General features: G+C 36.0%; 3 protein-coding genes across 3 annotated transcripts in view; all 3 read right to left on the minus strand.

Annotated features, from left to right (window-relative positions):
• LOC107747987 (syntenin-1-like) overlaps positions 1-12566 on the minus strand; it is a 22099-nt gene extending 9533 nt beyond the window's left edge. The window contains exon 1 of the mRNA XM_016562637.1: positions 12380-12566. The gene's annotated coding sequence lies outside the window, so the exon portion shown is untranslated. The remainder of the gene's footprint in view (positions 1-12379) is intronic.
• On the minus strand, positions 6246-9384 carry LOC107747971 (peptidyl-prolyl cis-trans isomerase FKBP1A-like). Its single transcript, XM_016562611.1, has 4 exons — positions 9272-9384; positions 9095-9142; positions 7558-7670; positions 6246-7388 (listed from the first exon to the last, which is right to left on the minus strand). Exons 1-4 carry the CDS (start codon positions 9306-9308, stop codon positions 7260-7262), a joined length of 327 nt encoding a protein of 108 aa, XP_016418097.1. The 5' UTR covers positions 9309-9384; the 3' UTR covers positions 6246-7259.
• Positions 12567-17117: 4551 nt separating the features above from the next.
• Positions 17118-23706, minus strand: part of LOC107747975 (sodium-dependent lysophosphatidylcholine symporter 1-like) — a 14099-nt gene continuing 7510 nt past the window's right edge. The window contains exons 9-14 of the mRNA XM_016562616.1: positions 20407-20490; positions 19982-20065; positions 19546-19658; positions 18622-18765; positions 18207-18383; positions 17118-17836 (exon numbers count right to left, since the gene is read on the minus strand). Of these exons, the coding sequence (XP_016418102.1) occupies positions 17794-17836; positions 18207-18383; positions 18622-18765; positions 19546-19658; positions 19982-20065; positions 20407-20490 (645 nt within the window). The 3' untranslated portion in view covers positions 17118-17793. The remainder of the gene's footprint in view (positions 17837-18206; positions 18384-18621; positions 18766-19545; positions 19659-19981; positions 20066-20406; positions 20491-23706) is intronic.

Raw genomic sequence — 23706 nt, forward strand, 5'->3', positions numbered from 1 at the left:
AGCGACTGAGCGGAGCGCACACGCATAGAGCGGGATAATACGCAGAGCATCACACCACATGAAAGTGCGCTACTGTAAGCTGCTGTGTGAACGGGACATTTCGAGACTCACACCTGTTAGTAAATGCGGTTATCAATCCCAAAAACTGACAGTGTGAACGTAGCAATAATAAGAGAAATGTCATGTGTAATCTTATTGCTATCACACATTTAAACAGCTTCAGATTGTGACCTATTTTGTGACTTTTTGTCTGTGGACTATTAATACTATTAAAATAATTTTAAATAATAATAATTAAATATTTTTTATATATTTACTTTTATTATTATTATATTTGTATTACATTTTATATTTAATAATAACAACAACTTCATATTAACAGCTTTCAGTCAATAATAAAGTTGAACAGATAGGCTAGTTATTCATCCATTCTAGCATTGCTAAAGTACAGCAATTAACATTATTATTTATTCTATTATATTTAATTGTATTAAATATAATGTATTATATTTAAATTATATAATATCAATATTTTCTATCAAAATTAAAGTTGGATACAAGGTTATTATACCAACCAAAAAATCCAGAAAAAACACATTATATAAAGGTTAGAAATTGATTTGCATTTCAGTGAGTGAAATAAGTCTTTGATCCCCAAGCAAAACATGACTAAGTACTTGGTGCACAAACCCTTGTTGGCAAGAACAGAGGTAAGACGTTTCTTGTAGTTGGTCACCAGGTTTGCACACATCTCCGGAGGCATTTTGATCCACTCCTCTTTACAGATCCTCTCTAAATCCATAAAGTCTGTACATGCCTGTACATGTGCTTTCTTGAGCAGGGGGACTGCAGGATTTCAGTAGTGTGTTACCAATGTTTTGCTTGGTGACTGTGGTCCCAACTGCCTTAAGATCATTAACAAGCTCCTCCTGTGTAGTTCGTTTTCCCCACTGTAGCTGAAGTCTAGCACATTCTGAAGATGACATGCATTCTAAAGATGCTAGTGAACATTCTGACATGCAGTTTTGACACTTCCAGTGTAGGCAGATTCAAGCTATTATCACGAAAGATATGTAGTAGACATACTTCAATCCATGCGATTTTGAATTGAGGACAGTAGCAACAAGTATTCAACATAATTACAACAACAAACATCCAACAATACATCACTACCATATATACACAGATCTACAGTATTCTTCATAAGCTGAATACTCAGGACATTTACAACATTGCCTTCATGTAATGTTAAGAAACACAGTTGCCATTATACAATGAAAAGCAGATAATGGGGACTAAAGTTCATGATTAACAACACAGTGCTCAGGGTAGGACATGAAAACCAACTTAGTTTAACTAAGAACCTACTACCAGAAATCATTACTACAGAGCCAAAGCACTATTTCAAATCCAAACAAAATAAAACATTAAACACTGCCTGACTGTGCTCTTTATCTTACAGTGGAAGAGCAATGAGAAGTTAAGTGCTTTACTGGGAACATATCCATTACTGGAAAGGGGAAGGGAAAGGGAGAGAGAGAGAGACAGAGTAAGCCAGAGAAGTACAAAGAATTAAAGCGCTTAAAGACAGAAAAGTAGACCAGGAATGGAGAATATGAGGGAGCGATGTATAGGTTACTAGAGGAAAGGCCAACAAGAGATCAAGCACGTGAATGATTGATGCTGACATTAGTCACAGTCATCTGACTGTGATCACATGACGTTTTGTGCATTTTAGCCAATAAGCCACTGCTTGTAGATCACTGGGTTACTGTAAACGTCACGACAGCAGAAACTAGTGCTGGGCACCGAATACCGGTGTTTTATTTTTGTTATGATATGAATTTTTTAAATACCGCAATACCGGTGTATGTCGCTTAAACTAGTGCTGGAGAAAATGACAGAAACCCTGCTCAACGAGAAGAGCCTAGAGCATCTAAACATAAAAGCATCATGAAACCTTAAACATGAGTGTAACAAAACATGACAGCATCACAAATACAAAAGACAAGACTGTAAACATATCTACTGCCCTACAGGGGATCATACTGTGAGACATAAAGAAGAGAAGTCTTCAAAATACTCATTTCTAGCAAGAAACATCAAGTTACAGGAAAACAAACATAGGAAGACATGGATAAATGTTGAGAAATGAGAGAAAATGGCAGATTGCCTCACTTCCCTGAAGAGACAATGGAGAGATCACTGAAAAGGAATTAAACTGAAATGAGAAACAGGAACTACTTAGTGAGAATCAGCCTGATTGGAGCACAGCCATTGACTGAAACTGAACAAACAGTCTGGAGACTTATTCAAGTCTCTAATGCATGTACAGGTTTACAACCAGATTAAAGAGACTCTGGAGCTGCTTTTTTTGTAACGACAGATTCAAGACTCAAGCTAAAGCACACAACGTGCTCCTACACGTTCACAAATCGCACAAACATGACCACAACACAGGGAAAAAAAAGAAAACTCTCGCCCACATCTTCATGAATAAACTCCCACACCAGTGCACACAGAACAGCTCATGCAAACTAACACCGCCTCTTGACGTCACGCGCAGACCCTGATATGTAAAGCAAACACATGCACTGAAACATTTGCTATCGTTTCAACCACAAACAACATGATGTCAAAAATAGGCGCTAAATATATCTGACAGGCTACTTCCACACAAACACTGTCTCTCATCGCACAAAAATGTCTCTGTGACACTAAAGGGCCATTATTTCCTGTCTAGAGCACTCCAATAAAGTAGAGATGTCTCCAAACAGTGGACTAATGGAGACAGTGAGTAATCTTCTCGCAGACATGTGTTCCTCTATTGTATCTAGTTCAGCTACTATCATGAAATGAAGTGAATCGACTGGGCACAAAGTGTGTCATAAATCAAGCAGTACAGGATGACTAGGAATCTCATCATTGAGGCTGTAAGTAATCGGAGGTCAACACCTGTTATCAATGTTATTTTCATTAAAATCACAAAGAAGTAGTGACAGATTTTTTCTTCCATATTATGATGTACATCCCAGCGAAACAAATGATCAAAATAGAACAAAATGTAGGGCTGGGTTGTTGAGTGGTTAGAGAAAGATCTGCTTGCAGTCAGATTTTATGTGGATGAAATGACTGAGGAGTCTGACATTTGTCACTGGAAGATCGAGTTATGATATTTTAATTAACCCTATGGTGTTGTTAGATCATTTTAGACAGAAAAAAAAATGCTTTGAAATTTTAAAAATCGCTACTTCATTGGAATGGTACAAAACTCGATGACTTTTATGGCAGTCATTATGTGACCACAAAAAAAATGTCATGTAATGTAATTGAAAAGCTAAAATGGTCGTTAAAAAAAAAATAGTCACACTTGTGTTGTTCACGGTCAAAAATTACTTCCATTGGAAATTAATGGGAAATACACAAAGATACAAAAATACAGATTTTTTTTTTGTGTGTGTACAATCTACAAATCATTCACGATGCAGAAAAAACGTGCACACAGACACACATATATGAACTAGTGTGACTGTAACACAAAGCATGTTTTTGCAAATGTGTGAAATATAATCAATAATTTAGCCACAATGCAGTAAAAACACAGACACGAAGGAAGGAGTTACACTCTAAAACTTCAAGAGTACAAAACAGACACACACACAAACACACAACACTATTATACACACACACACAAATGAACTGGTGTGGCTGTAACGATATGACAAAATTTAACCAGAAGACTCAAATAAGAGGTTGAAATCAGATTGATTAACCTCTGATAAATCATTCCTGTTTATTTTTGTTACATTTTTGTTGAATTTTGATGTTATGTGTAACAAAATGTCTTTCTGTGTTCAGGTTTGACTGTAAAATTAAAGCAAAAACTGACATTTAAAATAAAACAATCTATACCTTTAAAAAAAGTTGTCTTTGAGAATGTCTAAATATATATCCGAATCCACAACTTAATAAAAATAAGTATTTATGTCTAAAAACAACTAGAGAATTTATAAGCCTTTTTATAGAGCTATATAGGAATCTAGTGGCTAACAATGAAATTGCAGATGTTTTTCTTTTTTGTTACTCCCACTAGATCTGCCTTCAAAAATTTGATTTTAACATGAAATACTATGAAGGTAAAATAGTAACAAAACTCGAAAATTTGAGAACTTGTCATATTAATATTCGTATTTGAAAGTTGAAATTTACACTCACAGCTCTGATGTGAAAAGCTAAATGTTTTGATTTGCACACACAGACAACAATCAAAACATCCGTGTTTTAAATTCAAAGTTGCAGTTACAAATGTGTAAAATGGCATTCACATAAACAAAATAACAGACACAAATGTGTACGACATATTTACTTTTGCACTGTACTTCAGTTTCACTATACAACCACAAGTCAGCACTTACAACCTCTCAGATCTGGCAGTACAACTTCAAATCCTAGCGCTTTAAATAACTTATAAAGAAATTTGAAAACCTTGTGTGAGACGTAATTTCACAAACAGCGTGAGTGAATCGTCGCGCGTGCGCTCTCTCTCTTTCTCTCTCAAAATATGCAAATGGCTTCAAATCACCACACATCGCGCCTGTCTATAAGCGAGCTGCACGCTGCACAGTTGACACAGGAATTGTCACTTGCACAGTCGAGGCAGTGTCACACAAGAGTCACCTAAGAGGGGAATTCCCCCCATTTTCAAAAATGAAATTCAGGCCCTGTATAAATGTCTAAAAATCCTGGTTGGAGTATCACTATAAATAGTAATAAATGATAAAAAGAACGCTTTAAAAAGATCGGTATCGGTGATCGGTATCGGCAGATACTGCTTTCTGTGATCGGCCTCAAAAATCCTGATCGGAGCACCCCTAGTGCAAATCAAAAGATTCCGCTTTTCACATCAGAGTGTGAGTATAAATTTCAACTTTCAAATACGAATATTAATATGAAAAGTCCTCAAATTCAAATCAACAAGCTCTCGAGGTTTGCTACTATTTTACCTTCATAAAATACTGCCATAACTGAAACGTAATATAAAAATATTAGAAAAACAAATTGTATTATTTTCAATGGGGGAAAAAATTTTCATAATTATAGCATAAATATTAATTAGCATCATGAAATTCTCTCAAAATACAAAATAAATAAGAAAAAAATATTATTGAACAAAAACATAATCTAGATTGAAAATAAAAAAGTTACATTTCAGGTGTTCGGCCACTTTTGACCACAAACAACACAAGTGTGACCCCCAAATGAACCATACCAGAGGGTTAAATATATACAGGCAAAAATAAATAAATAAATGAAACATACATTGATGAATCAATAATTCACCATAAGATCAATAACAAACATTTAGAAATTAAATAGTCTGAATTTTCATTTCATGCTGACTTTAACAAAAACTGAAACACAATTTAAAAAAAATTAAATAATATAAACATAAATATAACATAATGAAGAAACCAGAAACTATACTACATTCTAAAATTAATTAATACATAATAAAGTGGCCACAACTCATTTTAGTTTTAGATACATAAACTAAACTGAAAACAAATAAAAATAAAAAGGAATAAAAACTCAATTGTAAACTATAACAACCCTATCTTTATCTAAACCTTAGAGTAAATCTGAATAAATCACATGAAACATTGTGGAAACTCAACTGTCACACAAAACTAATGCAAGATCATGCAGAAGCAGCAGAATGATTTCAAACTGCCTGAATCTGGTTTAAAAGACATCTTTGACTAAAGGTGAACTACTTTCATTGAAATTGCAGAAAAAAAACATCTTTAGTGCAAACTCAAGTTAGGGACAAAGCCAGTGGATAACTGTCCGGATGAGTGGGTGAGGGGCCTCTGGAATGGGGAGAAAAGGCAAAGCTAATTTCAGGCAGACTGAATGAGTGCTGAGCATAACAAACGACTCTACCATGGCAACAGTCTGTAACTCTATTGACTGAGTCCAGTAAAGGATCCATGTGGCAATATCCCATCCATAGCTTTTGGGGAAATATAACATTGCTGTCATAAACTAAATATGACACATTTTATTAAGACTACAAGACCTTTCTCAATCTCCCCTAGTGACATAAATGTCAACGATGAAATAATGCGATTATTCCAGCTGACTGATGTCATCATGTGGGAAAGTCCCTTCAACCAAAAATCCAATGAAAAAACTAGGTTATAACAACATTTACAGCATCACTCATTTATTCCTTTGTTTGTTCGTATGTTTCTAATCAAACACAGAACAAAATAAACAAATTTAATACATTTCCAAATAGTTGCATGTTAATAAAATAGAGCAAACAATAAACAAAAACTATATATAAAAAATGTTGCACAGCAAACTGACAGAAATAGTAGTGGCAGTAATGGCAGTACTATCACTTCATCATTTTATATTAATCAGCCTGGTCTACCACAAAGTTTGATTTCAGGTAATATGATGGCACTTTTTCAGTTGATATGGTCACTTTGTAAATATACAAAACTAGTGGTATTCTGGCAGGTGTCAAACACACAATGAAGCACAAGGATTGTTCAAGAATTTGCTTCTTTGTACTAATTAAAATCAGCAGACCTGTTCAAACCCAACAATTCTGACTGAAAATATGTTTAATGATAAAAAGTATAAAATGTAATTTATTAATTTATTCAATCTAAAACGTAACAATGCAATAAATACGCAAATTTTTATATCCCAAACAAAACATCTTTAAGATAAATATATGTTTTCTTTTTTTAGATTACTATTCAGCGATAAGGTCGCAAATTCTTTAACAAATTTGTACTTGGTCTCAAGCCAACAATAATCACAGTGTAAGAAAAAGTCACAAGAGAAGAGATGTCTAAAGGGTTCATTCAAGGGTTCAAGTTCAGGATTAAGGACATTGCAAGGTTTTTTGGTGATTTGGTGATTATCGTATCAATTAGACAGGAAAAATGTTGGATTAAAAATAAAGGAGCTAAAGAATTATTTCTGATGAAATGTGACCAAAGCAAAAGATGAAATGTTGGAGAACTCTGATAAAATAAAGCACAGATCTTTACATAATGTGCCTAAAACTGTAGGGTGGGATGCTGAATAAAGATGGCTCTGAGAAGAATGACTAAAAATATGGCCTGACAGAAAGAGAAAATTGATTTAATCAGGTTTCTAATGGTAAGACTAAACCTTTTGACACTTGAAACATTAATAAAATAATGAAAAATTAACAAAAGGCAGTGAAGAGCATTAAATCACTCCAGACTGAGAAGCTCCACATCGAAGATGAGGGTCGCATTTGGGGGAATAATCCCAGGATGGCCTTTATTACCGTAGGCATAATCAGGTGAACAGGTCAGCTTTGCATGTTGGCCCACACTCATCTAAAGTCACACAAACATAAGCATGAATTATTTGAAAATGTTTTCATTTGAAATATCAATCCTAGGCAGTCTGGATTTGGTAGTGCTTCATTAAGACACCATTTAACCTTAATTTAACTCAAAAAGTGTTACACATGATATTCTGAGTGGAAAAAACACCATCACATACCTGCGCAATACCTTCCTCCCAGCCACGGATCACTTCCTGTTTACCAATCTTGAACTTAAATGGCTTGTCACGGTCACGGGAAGAGTCGAACTTCCGTCCATCTGTCAGAGAGCCTGAAGATTTAAGAGGAAAGGGACAAGGCCAGAAAAACAGGAAATGAGGTTAGAGCATCAGATAAATGGGCTACTTTATTATTGTTATTATTATTTATTCTGTTCTATCAGGGAGATTTTCTGTCTCTCTAACCCATGTTTAATAGCAGTAAATTATCAGGTTATGAGCCATACCTCTTTCAAGAACATGGCAAATGTAGAGTAACGTGTACATAAACAAGTCAAGCAGAAAAGAGTCACTGATCCACTCATTAACACAAAGCAGGAATCAGTTACATTTATTCAGTACGTATATACTCTAATTCTCTTTAACAACAATGGTTCTTTCTGACCTGTTGCTATGACTCCATGTGAATATAAATCAAGTTCACAGGCAGAGTATCTAGAAAATCTCCCACTCTTCTTCCTATGTAATAAAGAAATAATGAGATGGAAGCCCTGAAGCGCAAGGTGGAAATTAGTTTGGAGTGCTTTGCCTTCCTGAGTCCAATTTCTTCATTATTTATTTTCTCCCTGCTCAATATACCTTTTCATTCTTTTGTGACATTTTGTTCTGTTTTTATTTTATGTTTATTTGCTTTAGTAAATTTCTAAAATTTAAAAATCACAGTGAAACTATAAAAAAAAGGTTTCATAAAAATCTAAGTAAACAATTTTAGGAGATGTGCGGGGGTGCATCAAATAAAATAAAAGGATTAAAAAACAAAAAAGATGCAGAAAAATGCAAAGAAAGAAAGAAAGGGTCATGAGAATGTAATGCAAATTTCAAAATGACAGAAATGTGGGCTCTTTTGGCACAATGATATAACTGATATTATATCAATGCTGCATAAAGTAGGCTACAAGCAGCGTATGCAAGATGGCAGGCAGTTTGTCCACTTTAATTCAACTGTGTGATAAACTTTCCAAAATTCGATTAAGTTACCTATTTAATCATCAAATAATCTACTTGACAGAATAGGGTTACTTGGTTATAGTTGAACGATTAAAAGGCAATCACAACATCCCAGAGCTCGACTCACTCCAGACAGTGATAATCCGTCTATCCGACGCCGCCAATCTCTGTCCAACAAAGACTGAATCACACGAGCGTCTATAAAATCTGTTCAGTCTCAGCTGTCAGAAGAGGATCATGTCTGCGGACAAATGCCCGTGCGTGCAAACAATACACAACTAATAATGCATAATAGCTTTGTCTCGCTTTGTATATTTTACTGTATCTTTACAGCACTGCCACTCTTCAGATATATGCAATTTTTAAAACTCAACGTCGGATCGCACGTCTGTTTGGAAAGATGTATTAACCTTTTTCTCTAAATTAAGTCAGTTTTATAAATTCCCCATATACAAAAATCCATATACGGCCACAAAAATACAACATAAGTAGCCTACACCACCAAAAGAAAATCTGAAATTCAACTCACCAACATAATGCACCACACATGTCTGTCCCTTTTTGGGGAAAGTCCTCCCTGTAAAAGCAGCGAGAGGAGAAACGGGGAGCAGGAGACAAGAGCAATAATATAATGCTGTTAAACGCACGCAGCTTGACAAATAAAACTCTACTTTGCATAATAGAAGCTGCATTAAGGTGATTTTACCATCTCCGGGGGTTATGGTCTCGATCTCTACTCCCATGTTTCTGAAGAGCCCTCCCGCACACTGTCTCGCTCGCAGCAGTTTGCAGGCAGAGAGGAGCGATGCTGTCGGGTCACGTGACCGCAGCGAGAAAACTGGGAGAAGGTCCAATAGCAGCGCACTAATTTAACATAACATAAATCCTGCTGGTGACAAATGTGACCCGTCCCCTTTGTTATGCCCAGTAAGTGAAAAATACAATTAGCCTATTGTTTTAAAAAAGCAAATAACGTTTTTAAATACTATTTTTTAAGTACAAAAAAATGTTCGATGAATCCCCCAGCCTCCAGCTCATTGTGAAGTACCTGTTACATAACATGCTCTCAACACTCATTTCATCTATAGTGTTGTAATGTGGGTGACTGGAGTAGCACATATCCACCTCCCACGCCTCCTCCATGAACTAGAGAACTGCGCGGGACGAATTTTTCAGTCCCACACCCGCAGATATGTTATCTTGTCCCACTCCCACCCGCAACATTCATGTTTTGTCCGGTTTTGTCCCGCTACTTCCTGCAAAAGCCCGCATAAAAGTAGCATATATAGATTTTTTCAGTACATCCATGAAATTTACATGAAATAGTAAGTTCTGCAACATCCCAGCATAAACGCACCCGATAAAACATTTGTTATTTAGGCATCAACATCAACAAACCACTGTTATTTTCATCAGGGGGGTATTCCAGAAAGCAGGTTATGTGACAAACCCCGGTATGTTTAAGGGTTAGTAAGCGGATAAACTCAGCTTTCGGTTCCAAAAACGGATGTAACTCTCAGGGTATGTAAATAGCCATAGCAACTATATCCTAATACCCCCCAGGTCTCTACCATGCACATGTCAAGCCACCCAACACGTTATTAATCGGACTATCGACCACAAGGGGGCGCCATGCGAAACAGAAAACCATGCACATGCACATATTTACACGTTGCTGTTTATTTGTACACTTTTACATCATTATCGTCATTACCATTGTGGAATAAAAGTGCTGTTACAAACACTCAGACTAGCTGTGTGTATTTTCAACGTTATAATACTCTCTCCCAGCTTACACTTGTTTTAAAATTGCTTCTAGTCTCTGAAACTATAGCTCCTTTTCTCTAAACTCTACACACAAAACATGCACACAACATGCAAAACATTACGCATCTCTTGCAAAATCAAACACTTCTTTCAAAACTATTTTAACTTTTATAAAAAAAATATTTTTTTGCATAGTAACTGTTCACACAAACATAAAATGATATCGTACATGCCAAACTACACATGGATATGACAAATGTAAAACACTACTATCTTGTATCTTTTGATTGTTCAGTGTGCAGTGGAGGGCACAGGAGTTTGTCCTAGCACTCACATGTACATGTATGTACAAAAATACACTGTATATACAGTGTGGATGCACAATTGATGAGCCTTACAGTTCTTGAACTGAACTGAACTCAATGAAAAAACTAGGTTATAACAACATTTACAGCATCACTCATTTATTCCTTTGTTTGTTCGTATGTTTCTTTGTTTGTTCGTATGTTTTCCGCTATTCAGTCATCAATAATTCAGTTCCTTCCATTATTTATTGACTGAACCTACAGATAATCGAAAGTAAAACTTGTTTCTCAAGAAACAAACAGGACCAGGTTTCATAGCAGACAAACATCGTGGGATTAATAACATTTAATACGTCAAATGCGAAAACGCCTGAAACAAAATGTCTGAATGTTTCCGTTACGTGGCAAATATCTAAATATATCATCGACATCGTCATGTGATTCACTGCCGAACAATGTATATATGTAATCTATAGTCATGAACATTTAACTGTCTGCTCTAAATTACCCAATAACTGTAAGGCAATGAATGCACCTGTCAACTGTTTTAAAAACTAAACTAAGGTTTTATCTACTATGTCACCTTAAACTAAGCAATATTACCACAATATAAAAGCAGTCTGACTGATTCAGACTGTATTTGTTGTGTTTAGCTCTCGAGCTAGTCACGGAAACTCCGTTATCAACCGCACAATCATGCTAATTACACGAATAGTTATATTTCTTTCTCCTTAAAATAATGACCGGGTGATATGATACAAAATATCCTTAAAAATACAATAAATATAACTGAACTGAGCTCAGCTAAGTAAACACAAGCACGTCTTTGTTCTTCGTGTGTGTGTGTGTGTGTGTATATGTGTGTGTTAGCTGGAGCCTGGTTAAGTTTAACGTTAGCTTCGGTTAGCCAGTGAGTCCCACATACCTGACAGAGTAAAATCACTCTGACGATAATTAAAATAACATTTAGACATACCTGCGCAATACCTTCCTCCCAGCCACGGATCACTTCCTGTTTACCAATCTTGAACTTAAATGGCTTGTCACGGTCACGGGAAGAGTCGAACTTCCGTCCATCTGTCAGAGAGCCTGAAGATTTAAGAGGAAAGGGACAAGGCCAGAAAAACAGGAAATGAGGTTAGAGCATCAGATAAATGGGCTACTTTATTATTGTTATTATTATTTATTCTGTTCTATCAGGGAGATTTTCTGTCTCTCTAACCCATGTTTAATAGCAGTAAATTATCAGGTTATGAGCCATACCTCTTTCAAGAACATGGCAAATGTAGAGTAACGTGTACATAAACAAGTCAAGCAGAAAAGAGTCACTGATCCACTCATTAACACAAAGCCCACAATATAAAAGCAGTCTGACTGATTCAGACTGTATTTGTTGTGTTTAGCTCTCGAGCTAGTCACGGCAACTCCGTTAGCAACCGCACAATCATGCTAATTACACGAATAGTTATATTTCTTTCTCCTTAAAATAATGACCGGGTGATATGATACAAAATATCCTTAAAAATACAATAAATATAACTGAACTGAGCTCAGCTAAGTAAACACAAGCACGTCTTTGTTCTTCGTGTGTGTGTGTGTGTGTGTATATGTGTGTGTTAGCTGGAGCCTGGTTAAGTTTAACGTTAGCTTCGGTTAGCCAGCGAGTCCCACATACCTGACAGAGTAAAATCACTCTGACGATAATTAAAATAACATTTAGTTTAGAGAGTGTGGCGTCTTACCTTTTTGCTTTCAAACGACTGACTTCTGAAGAAATTGGATAAATGTGATGGGAAGAAATGTAAACAAGCCAAGCACAGTAAACGGGACCCTTTTCCTCTTTAGGTTGGTGCAGAAGTGAACAGAGGGGAGGTGATCGAGAAAAAAGTACTTGCGCGTATATTTCTTTGGTTAAGTAACACAGTTTACTTCCTGCTACCTCATTCATGTAGGAGGCTGGGCTGAAACATCTGTTTATATTTGTATTACTCATTAATTTTAGCACTGTTACTCTGCCTGCCAAAAACTACCATGGTAACAATATCTCCAGCAGTGCTGGAATACCAATTTATCAGTTCTACCAATATATCAAATTTAGCTCAGCAACAACATAAAATGACTACAATCTTTTGAAGTATTGTAGCTATACATGCTTTGGTTTGATTCTGATTTATGTGTTATACAATAGCTTCAATAACGAATAAATTGCTGAACCATACATCAGCTGTAAATTAATTGAGTTGGATCTCATTGTAAATCTGCTTCCATAAAATTTTAAGGTAAATGTTTCCTGCCTTTCAGCTTTCATTTATTATAGGAGTACCAATAAAAGAACATAAGGGATTATTAGTGGACACTATACATAGTCATAAAACAGTGAAGGTACTAAGCTGAAATGACACAAACAAGCAACATTTTCCAAAACATGTAAAAGCACTTTATAGCACATTTGAATTCTTTTATTGTCTTTAAGACAATACATAAATATAGAGTGCATTACAGAAATATTAAAGCCATATATCTGATGCTTGCCTTGTAATCACAGAAATTGCCAGCATCCACTCAAGTATTTAAGCATCTGCAGATTTCTTTTAAATTAAAAATGATTTCCATGTCAATACAAAAAAGTACTGTATCTGCATCCAGTATAATCACATCTATTGTCTAGGCAGCATGGTCAACATTAACATCCATGAATGGCTGCAAATAATTTAGCATCAATATGTAAATATGAATGGCAAGTACTGTATGTCATATGTAGGTCACAATGTGCTAAGAAGCCACAACCCCTTATTTTGTTTTTCAGATCTTTGTCCATCAATGAAAACAAATTTTCCAGTCTCCGTGAGAACAGAAAGTGCCCATCAATTATAGATATCAATTAGCAAGTTAATGTATTGTTTTGAGATTTGATGAGACAATGAACAGTGATCACAAAATCTTTAAGCACTAAGAATCGCATGCATCCATTGCTACAGTGCCAAATGTGCCACCTACTCAACTACACAACCTAATCAAACACAGAACAAAATAAACAAATTTAAACTCTAACCCATGTTTAATAGCAGTAAATTATCAGGTTATGAGCCATACCTCTTTCAAGAACATGGCAAATGTAGAGTAACGTGTACATAAACAAGTCAAGCAGAAAAGAGTCACTGATCCACTCATTAACACAAAGCAGGAATCAGTTACATTTATTCAGTACGTATATACTCTAATTCTCTTTAACAACAATGGTTCTTTCTGACCTGTTGCTATGACTCCATGTGAATATAAATCAAGTTCACAGGCAGAGTATCTAGAAAATCTCCCACTCTTCTTCCTATGTAATAAAGAAATAATGAGATGGAAGCCCTGAAGCGCAAGGTGGAAATTAGTTTGGAGTGCTTTGCCTTCCTGAGTCCAATTTCTTCATTATTTATTTTCTCCCTGCTCAATATACCTTTTCATTCTTTTGTGACATTTTGTTCTGTTTTTATTTTATGTTTATTTGCTTTAGTAAATTTCTAAAATTTAAAAATCACAGTGAAACTATAAAAAAAAGGTTTCATAAAAATCTAAGTAAACAATTTTAGGAGATGTGCGGGGGTGCATCAAATAAAATAAAAGGATTAAAAAACAAAAAAGATGCAGAAAAATGCAAAGAAAGAAAGAAAGGGTCATGAGAATGTAATGCAAATTTCAAAATGACAGAAATGTGGGCTCTTTTGGCACAATGATATAACTGATATTATATCAATGCTGCATAAAGTAGGCTACAAGCAGCGTATGCAAGATGGCAGGCAGTTTGTCCACTTTAATTCAACTGTGTGATAAACTTTCCAAAATTCGATTAAGTTACCTATTTAATCATCAAATAATCTACTTGACAGAATAGGGTTACTTGGTTATAGTTGAACGATTAAAAGGCAATCACAACATCCCAGAGCTCGACTCACTCCAGACAGTGATAATCCGTCTATCCGACGCCGCCAATCTCTGTCCAACAAAGACTGAATCACACGAGCGTCTATAAAATCTGTTCAGTCTCAGCTGTCAGAAGAGGATCATGTCTGCGGACAAATGCCCGTGCGTGCAAACAATACACAACTAATAATGCATAATAGCTTTGTCTCGCTTTGTATATTTTACTGTATCTTTACAGCACTGCCACTCTTCAGATATATGCAATTTTTAAAACTCAACGTCGGATCGCACGTCTGTTTGGAAAGATGTATTAACCTTTTTCTCTAAATTAAGTCAGTTTTATAAATTCCCCATATACAAAAATCCATATACGGCCACAAAAATACAACATAAGTAGCCTACACCACCAAAAGAAAATCTGAAATTCAACTCACCAACATAATGCACCACACATGTCTGTCCCTTTTTGGGGAAAGTCCTCCCTGTAAAAGCAGCGAGAGGAGAAACGGGGAGCAGGAGACAAGAGCAATAATATAATGCTGTTAAACGCACGCAGCTTGACAAATAAAACTCTACTTTGCATAATAGAAGCTGCATTAAGGTGATTTTACCATCTCCGGGGGTTATGGTCTCGATCTCTACTCCCATGTTTCTGAAGAGCCCTCCCGCACACTGTCTCGCTCGCAGCAGTTTGCAGGCAGAGAGGAGCGATGCTGTCGGGTCACGTGACCGCAGCGAGAAAACTGGGAGAAGGTCCAATAGCAGCGCACTAATTTAACATAACATAAATCCTGCTGGTGACAAATGTGACCCGTCCCCTTTGTTATGCCCAGTAAGTGAAAAATACAATTAGCCTATTGTTTTAAAAAAGCAAATAACGTTTTTAAATACTATTTTTTAAGTACAAAAAAATGTTCGATGAATCCCCCAGCCTCCAGCTCATTGTGAAGTACCTGTTACATAACATGCTCTCAACACTCATTTCATCTATAGTGTTGTAATGTGGGTGACTGGAGTAGCACATATCCACCTCCCACGCCTCCTCCATGAACTAGAGAACTGCGCGGGACGAATTTTTCAGTCCCACACCCGCAGATATGTTATCTTGTCCCACTCCCACCCGCAACATTCATGTTTTGTCCGGTTTTGTCCCGCTACTTCCTGCAAAAGCCCGCATAAAAGTAGCATATATAGATTTTTTCAGTACATCCATGAAATTTACATGAAATAGTAAGTTCTGCAACATCCCAGCATAAACGCACCCGATAAAACATTTGTTATTTAGGCATCAACATCAACAAACCACTGTTATTTTCATCAGGGGGGTATTCCAGAAAGCAGGTTATGTGACAAACCCCGGTATGTTTAAGGGTTAGTAAGCGGATAAACTCAGCTTTCGGTTCCAAAAACGGATGTAACTCTCAGGGTATGTAAATAGCCATAGCAACTATATCCTAATACCCCCCAGGTCTCTACCATGCACATGTCAAGCCACCCAACACGTTATTAATCGGACTATCGACCACAAGGGGGCGCCATGCGAAACAGAAAACCATGCACATGCACATATTTACACGTTGCTGTTTATTTGTACACTTTTACATCATTATCGTCATTACCATTGTGGAATAAAAGTGCTGTTACAAACACTCAGACTAGCTGTGTGTATTTTCAACGTTATAATACTCTCTCCCAGCTTACACTTGTTTTAAAATTGCTTCTAGTCTCTGAAACTATAGCTCCTTTTCTCTAAACTCTACACACAAAACATGCACACAACATGCAAAACATTACGCATCTCTTGCAAAATCAAACACTTCTTTCAAAACTATTTTAACTTTTATAAAAAAAATATTTTTTTGCATAGTAACTGTTCACACAAACATAAAATGATATCGTACATGCCAAACTACACATGGATATGACAAATGTAAAACACTACTATCTTGTATCTTTTGATTGTTCAGTGTGCAGTGGAGGGCACAGGAGTTTGTCCTAGCACTCACATGTACATGTATGTACAAAAATACACTGTATATACAGTGTGGATGCACAATTGATGAGCCTTACAGTTCTTGAACTGAACTGAACTGAATCAACGCTGACTTGAGTTGTATGATGACACTTTACAGCAGAATTTGTTACTGCTGTATTGTATAAATAATTATAGAAATAAAGATGACTTGTATGTATATTCGTATATTTACAAAGTACTGTAAACAGAAATGCAAGGGTGAAAAATTTATTTGTTGCTTAAGTTTGAGTTTTAATTTCTAAGTGATCAAATTAGGTATATTTTAGGGCTGTCAAATCGATTAATTGTGATTAATCGCATCCAAAATAAAAGTTTGTGTTTACACAATGTATGTGTGTACCGTGTATATTTATATGTATATATAAATACACACACATACATGCATATATTTAAGAAATATTTACATGCATATTCATATTTAGATATTATTTATATTATATATAAATATATATTACATATATCTTACACACTGATGCATTATGTAATCACAAACTTTTATTTTGGATTAATCGCGATTAATCGGTTTAACAGCCCTAGTAGATTTACATTATGTGTATCATGTATTAAAGTTTTCACACATGATCATTAGGTGTAAGTAATCAATAATTAAGTGTGGCGTTTAAATAGCAGTTTTTTTGCTAATTAAATACAAGAACAGATAATGTGCTTGCAGTTCTGCAGACTTGGTCTGAAGATTCACTATATGAGTGAATGCTTTCACTGAATGTGCCTCAAATAGCCTAAAACTTTTTAGTTAGCAATTTTAAAAAACTGTAATATGCAGAGACAGTTATCAGTAAACCATTTGCTGGTTTATTCACTGGTTGATATAAACACTTTTCACACAGCAACACTGGCTTAACATGGGTTTGAGGCAGGAATATCTGTTTGTCTGTATATGGTGCGGAAATTGCACACTGCACCTTTAAGTGCACTAATGTTTCTCAATTCTAGTCCTAAGGGGTCCCATAGCACTGCACGTTTTGAATGTCTCTTTTATTTATCTAATTCAGCTCATTAGTAGAGATCTCCCTGACCTGAAATGTGTGTGTATGATTAGTGAGACTCCTAAATGGGGTTGAGGTCCCCTGAAGCAAGACTGAAAAATATTCACAATGCACAATGAAACAGCCTTTACACTGAGATGAAAACAAAGCATGTTCATGATCAACAGTTCAGCAGTTACAAAAGTAGTGAAAGCCACTGATTACTTCATAGGCTCAGCTCTTCTTCTCCTTTCAAGCCGGTCTCTGTCCTGTGTATGTCAAGATAACACACAGTGATGGCACAGTTATTACAGCTATTGCAACTTGTCAAGCACCTTATGCAAAACTGGAATACAGTGTAAGAACATGAAGACATCACTGAACATAATATGCTTTAATTTCCACTGAAGTAAACGAATCTTGGTCTTCAGTGTATAAGAAGATGCTTCTGTGTTAAAGGAAGTTGTGGTGACCGACAAGAAAAAAAAACAGCATGCTCTTTTTGATGTGAGCGTTGCTTCTGTCCCATTTTCTTTTTAAAATTCTGTAGAAAGCATTAATGTCACATGACTGAGCTGAATAAACACCATAAGGTTGATGGACCTCCAGTCTTCTAAGTAAACAGACAGAAACACATACCCTGCTTTCCTTAATGCGTCCTGGATTTTCTGTCGTCGCTCTTCATTGATGGGATAGAAGCGAAAAATCACCATGCCAATGAGCAGCAGGCAGATTGGCACCGGAGCGAAGAGCATCTGCAGCGAATATATGACCTCTGGATTGTGTTTACAAGCACCAGACTTGTATCCTGCAAAGCTGAAGAGTTAGGGAAGGAGAACATCAGATGAAGCTTTCACATGAATGAATCACAGAAGCTGTCGGTTTATGGGGATTCAAAAAAAAAGATGTGATGCACAGATGTTTGAAAATGAATGAATGCTGGCATGCACCAACATCCCTTCCACTGCCATTTATTCTCATTCAGTGCTGAATTGTTTTGGATTCAACACCTGTATTACCAACTATAAAAAATCTGATTGGAGGAAGTTCTTACTGTAGTACCAAAGTAGAGATTCCAACAGACATGCCTCCTCCAAATTTGTTGAAGAAAACGTAGCAGGAGTAGAACAATGGTTCTAGATCCTGGCATGATGGGTTCTTGACTTTGAAGTCATCCACTACATCTGGCAACATTGACCTAAAATAAATAAATAACCTGGTTATACAGTATGACGTTTCATATACATATTCAAATATATATATAGACTCACTGACCACTTTATTAGGCACACCTGTTCAACTGCTTATTAAAGCATATATCTAATCAGCCAATCACATGGCAGCAACTCAATGCATATGGGTATGTAGACATTGTCAATATGATCTGCTGAAGTTCAAACCAAGCATCAGAATGGGGAAGAAAGATGATTTAAGTGACTTTGAATGTGGCATTGGTTGTTGGTGCCAGACGGGCTGTTTTTTTAGATCAGCACTACCTTCTGTGGTGAAAGTTCCTTGTTGATGCCAGAGGTCAGGCGAAAATAATCAGACTGGTTCAAGCTGATAGAATGGCAGCAGTAACTCAAATAACCACATGTTACAACCAAGGTATGCAGAAGAACATCTCTGATACGCACAACACGTCAAACCTTGAAGCAGAGTGACAGGCCACTCCTGTCAGCTAAGAACAGGAAACTGAGGCTACGACTTGCACAGGCTCACCAAAATTGGACAATAGAAAATTGAAAAAAAGGTTGCCTGGTCTGAGAGTCTCAGTTTCAGTTGCAATCGAATTTCAGTACGATGTCATTCTGAATCAACCAAACATTATAATGTTGAACATATACAACTAATTCCCAGCTGACCACCATCTGGGTTAGCATAACGTTTCAATAAAGAGGAAAACACTGGGTGGAATATGTGTTGGTGGAGCGAGGGCTTTAACAGTAAAAGAGAGATTACATGAGAGTTAAATTACCAAGGGAGTAGATAGAGGGCTGCCAGACTTGTGCCAGATATCATGGACATAATAATGAAGACGGGTAAATTACTTTTCACTAGGGATATCACAATTAGAGCTGGGATATAAACCTGCAGAGAAGAGCAGAAAGAGGGATGAAAAAGTGGAAACTATTCCAGTTTAAAGGGGTCATATGATGCTGCTAAAAAGAACATTATTTTGTGTATTTGGTGTAATGAAATGTGTTTATGCGGTTTAAAGTTAAAAAAACACATTATTTTCCACATACTGTACATTATTGTTTCTCCTCTAAAAATATAAAAACTAATAGCATGCTGATGGGCTGTATTTAACATTAACTTCACAAACAAATATAAAGTAATTGTTATAGTATTCCTATTTCCTTTCTGTGCAGCCATGAATAGTCTAATTAGAAATAAAGAGTGGTGCTCACTGATAGGCCGATGAATATGGTGGTCTTCTTGCCTTTTTTGACCAGTAGTGTCTGCCACATTGGGATGGATATTGTAGCTGATGTCTGCACAAGAATAGATTACATGTCTGTAACTAACAATATAATTGTACCTAATTGAAAATTAAAGGTATAAATATTTTAAAAGTAATTTGTAACATAAATGTGAGACCATTCAAAAAAAAAATAATGTTGTGATTTAATATAATTATATAATTAAATGAATATAATAAAATATAAAAATAACAGAAATTTTAATTTAAAAATATAATTTATTATTTAATATACTGAAGGAACCTGGCTACATAAGGTTACACCTATGAAAGTTATTTTTACGGATCAGATAAGGGAGAAATAGCTCCTTGTAGTACTTCTTACGATACTCTTTGAAATAATGCATCCCTCACCAGTAATATAAGAACAAGATGCTGGAAATATGCTCCCATATTCGCTGCATGAGTACAGAAGAGGGCGAAATTCCCCTGAGCCATCTGAAACAAAAATTCTTATCATTATGTCATACTTTATAAAATCCATATTTTTAAATTCTTTAATTTAAATCCACTCTGACTATAATATCAAAAATATCATACACACCTGGGCATCTTTCTAGGAAATACAAACATGCTCTTTTATACAAACATGCTCTTTTGGTATTTTTATGTTTAACAACCATCAAAATTCATTCATAATTTAAATAGAAAAATGTTTTACCTGGAAGGCAAGTGAAGCAAAAAGGAAGCCAAATACAAGCCACACATATGGAGTGTGTCTCACCACCATCTTCATTCCAGTTAGATAGGGGACATTTATGCGGTCCAGTTTACTCAGAGGGGCTAAAATGAGAAGTAGACATATTAAAATCATTATAATAGTCTTGAAGTCACTGCATTAAGTCAACTGGCCAAATACACTGCTTGGCCAAAAAAAAGTGGCACACTCTAATATTTTGTTGGACTGCATTTAGCTTTGATTACGGTGGTATTGTTTTGGACAACCTTGAAATGAACCATGAAATGTCACAAAGATTATTTCTATCAAGAGTTGCATTCATTTTTGGCAGAGATCTTGTATTGACAATGGGAGCACTCCCACTATCTGACCCTGAGGCGAACCAGTCTGTAAAGTCTCCCCAAATCCCAAAGACTTTCAATGGGGTTAAAGGGATAGTTCACCCAAAAATGAAAATGACCCCATTTACTCACCCTCAAGCCATCCTAGGTGTATATGACTTTCTTCTTTCAGACGAATACAATCGGAGTGATATAAAAAAATGTTTTATATTTGCAGTGCTATATATTGCAAGCTTTATAATGGCAGTGAATGGAGGTTGAGATTTTTGAGCAAAATAAAGTGCATCCATCATAAAAAGTGCTCCACACGGCTCCGGGGGGTTAGTAAAGGCCTTCTGAAATGAATCAATGCATTTGTCTAAGAAAAACAGCTAGAGAAGCTAGAGATTACGGTTTATAAAGTTTTAAATATGGATATTTTTCTTACACAAATGCATCATTTCACTTTTGGAGGCCTTTATAAACCCCCCGGAGCCGTGTGGAGCACTTTTTATGATGTTTTTTTTAATCATTTTTAGGATGGCTTGAGGGTGAATAAATCATGAGGTAATTTTCATTTTTGGGTGAACTATCCCTTTAAGGTCAGGACTCTGCAGTGGCCAATTCATGCATGAAAATGATTCCTCATGCTCCCTGAACTACTCTTTCACAGTTTGAGCCTGATAATCCTTAGCACTGGCATCCTGGAATATGGCCATGGGATACGTCTTCTATGATTTTTTTAAGAAATAAAAAGCTACACACTGCATCAGTTAGGGTTAAAAGAATTGTTGCCAAACATATAACACGTCAGAAAGATGTTAATCACTGCAATAACGATGCAATCATAAACTCTTAAGTATTTGCTTATTTAAATCCAAACAGCAAGTTTTTTTTTGCCAGGCAGTGTATTTATGTATGTGTTTCAAACTTACTGATGCACAATTGGTGCTGAAAGAACATGTGGTACACAAAACAACAGATGTTAGCATTTTAACTCATGTTAACTAATTTGGACCTACCCAACTGCTCCTTCACTCCAAGAAAAAGCACGAGGCAGCACAGAAAGTACAGCATTCCTAATACTAATGCTCCAGTCAAATAGGCTCTTCTCTGTAGAAATTAAAAGACAAATCAGCTAAAACTCTGCAACATCAATACTAAACAAATTCCACTATACACATTAATAGGATGTTCTCTGTGCCTCACTGTATTTTGTAGAGTGTCAGATATGTCATCCAGTGAGTCTGTGTGGTTCCCAGCAGGCCCTTCCGTGCCATTCTGTAAACTGCAGACGTGTGTCCTCTTGGCATGGTGCACCCCCACTATCTGACCCTGAATGGCAGCTCCCGCCAGTGTAGCGAACACTTCCATGCCCATTCCTGTATCGTGAGAGAGAACAAAGTTCTTTTTTTATACAGGAAATAGATTTCAGTTAAGGTTATGCCCTATATATCCAAGTTTCTGCTCTCTATTTCCACTATCTCTGGCTGATGTTTCTTCGCTGAGGAAGTGTATCATCATGGATAACAGAGAGCTATTGTTCTCTCTGTTTGCAAAACCATAAAATTCCAAGCTTTTTAAATATTTTTCAAACCAATTAAACAAGATTTTGTCTAGCCAACATTCAAAGTTTTCTTTTTTCTTTGCTTTTCTTTATTTTTTATTTTTTCATTTTTGAATGTCTTTGAATATCAATTCATTTTTTAAAGTTATATGTTGGGCCTTTTTTTTTGGATAGGACAGTATACAGATCAGACTGGAAAGCATGGGGCGGAGAGAGGGTAACAGGATCAGCAAAATACCTTGGGCCCAATCAAACTCAGGTCACCAGAGGCAAAGCTGCTGTGTATGTTGGAGCTCTGTCCATGAGGCTATTGGCTCCAACCAGTTTTTGTTCATTGTGATTCTACTTCCTTATATTCAAATTCAAATAGCAATTCAAAATTTTTCACCATTTAAATTTTTTTGAACGACCTAGTTTTTGAATTCTTCCTATGACGTTGTCTGATTCGAACAAAACATGCTATGTACCATCTTGAGAAGCTCCTGACAAAAAATGATCAAAAGAATGATTATATTAATATATTTAACCATTTAGCAGATATGGGATAATAATAACAAATTGGCCTATATCTTGTGAGTATATTTTCAGAAAACTTTGTTCACAAGGACAACAGGTGACAATGACTTTCTGATACTAGGAGGGACTAACAGCCATTTCTAAATGATCAGCCATTTATATGAATGGAAACGATAGATGAAGGGTGCAATACTGGTGTTTTACACTAAGGTAATATAAATCATTTTAACTGCAATCTTAAATCAGTGTGAATGGCTGGATATTTTTCCTGATTTCTTTTCAGTTGTCCCTTTTGGAACTAGCATGTATTTTTGTAAGCTGTTTCATCAAACTATAACTTACAGTATCAGTGGAGATTCAATACTGTTGACTTTGCAATAAAAACATAAAAATCTAGAACATAAGATACTTGGCAATTCTTTCACCTAATCATCTATTGATGCTTGCGGCTATATTTTCTTACTGTAACCAGTGGCTGAATCACGATCCTTCTGATTCCCCCCCAGAAACATGTTTAGGGAAGAATATGGCACATGGTAGCACTGAACGAGACAGAAAGAGAATTAAATGTT

The sequence above is a fragment of the Sinocyclocheilus rhinocerous genome, unplaced genomic scaffold (genome assembly GCF_001515625.1).
Source record: "Sinocyclocheilus rhinocerous isolate Xijiao unplaced genomic scaffold, SAMN03320098_v1.1 scaffold1251, whole genome shotgun sequence".
Classification (NCBI taxonomy): domain Eukaryota; kingdom Metazoa; phylum Chordata; class Actinopteri; order Cypriniformes; family Cyprinidae; genus Sinocyclocheilus; species Sinocyclocheilus rhinocerous.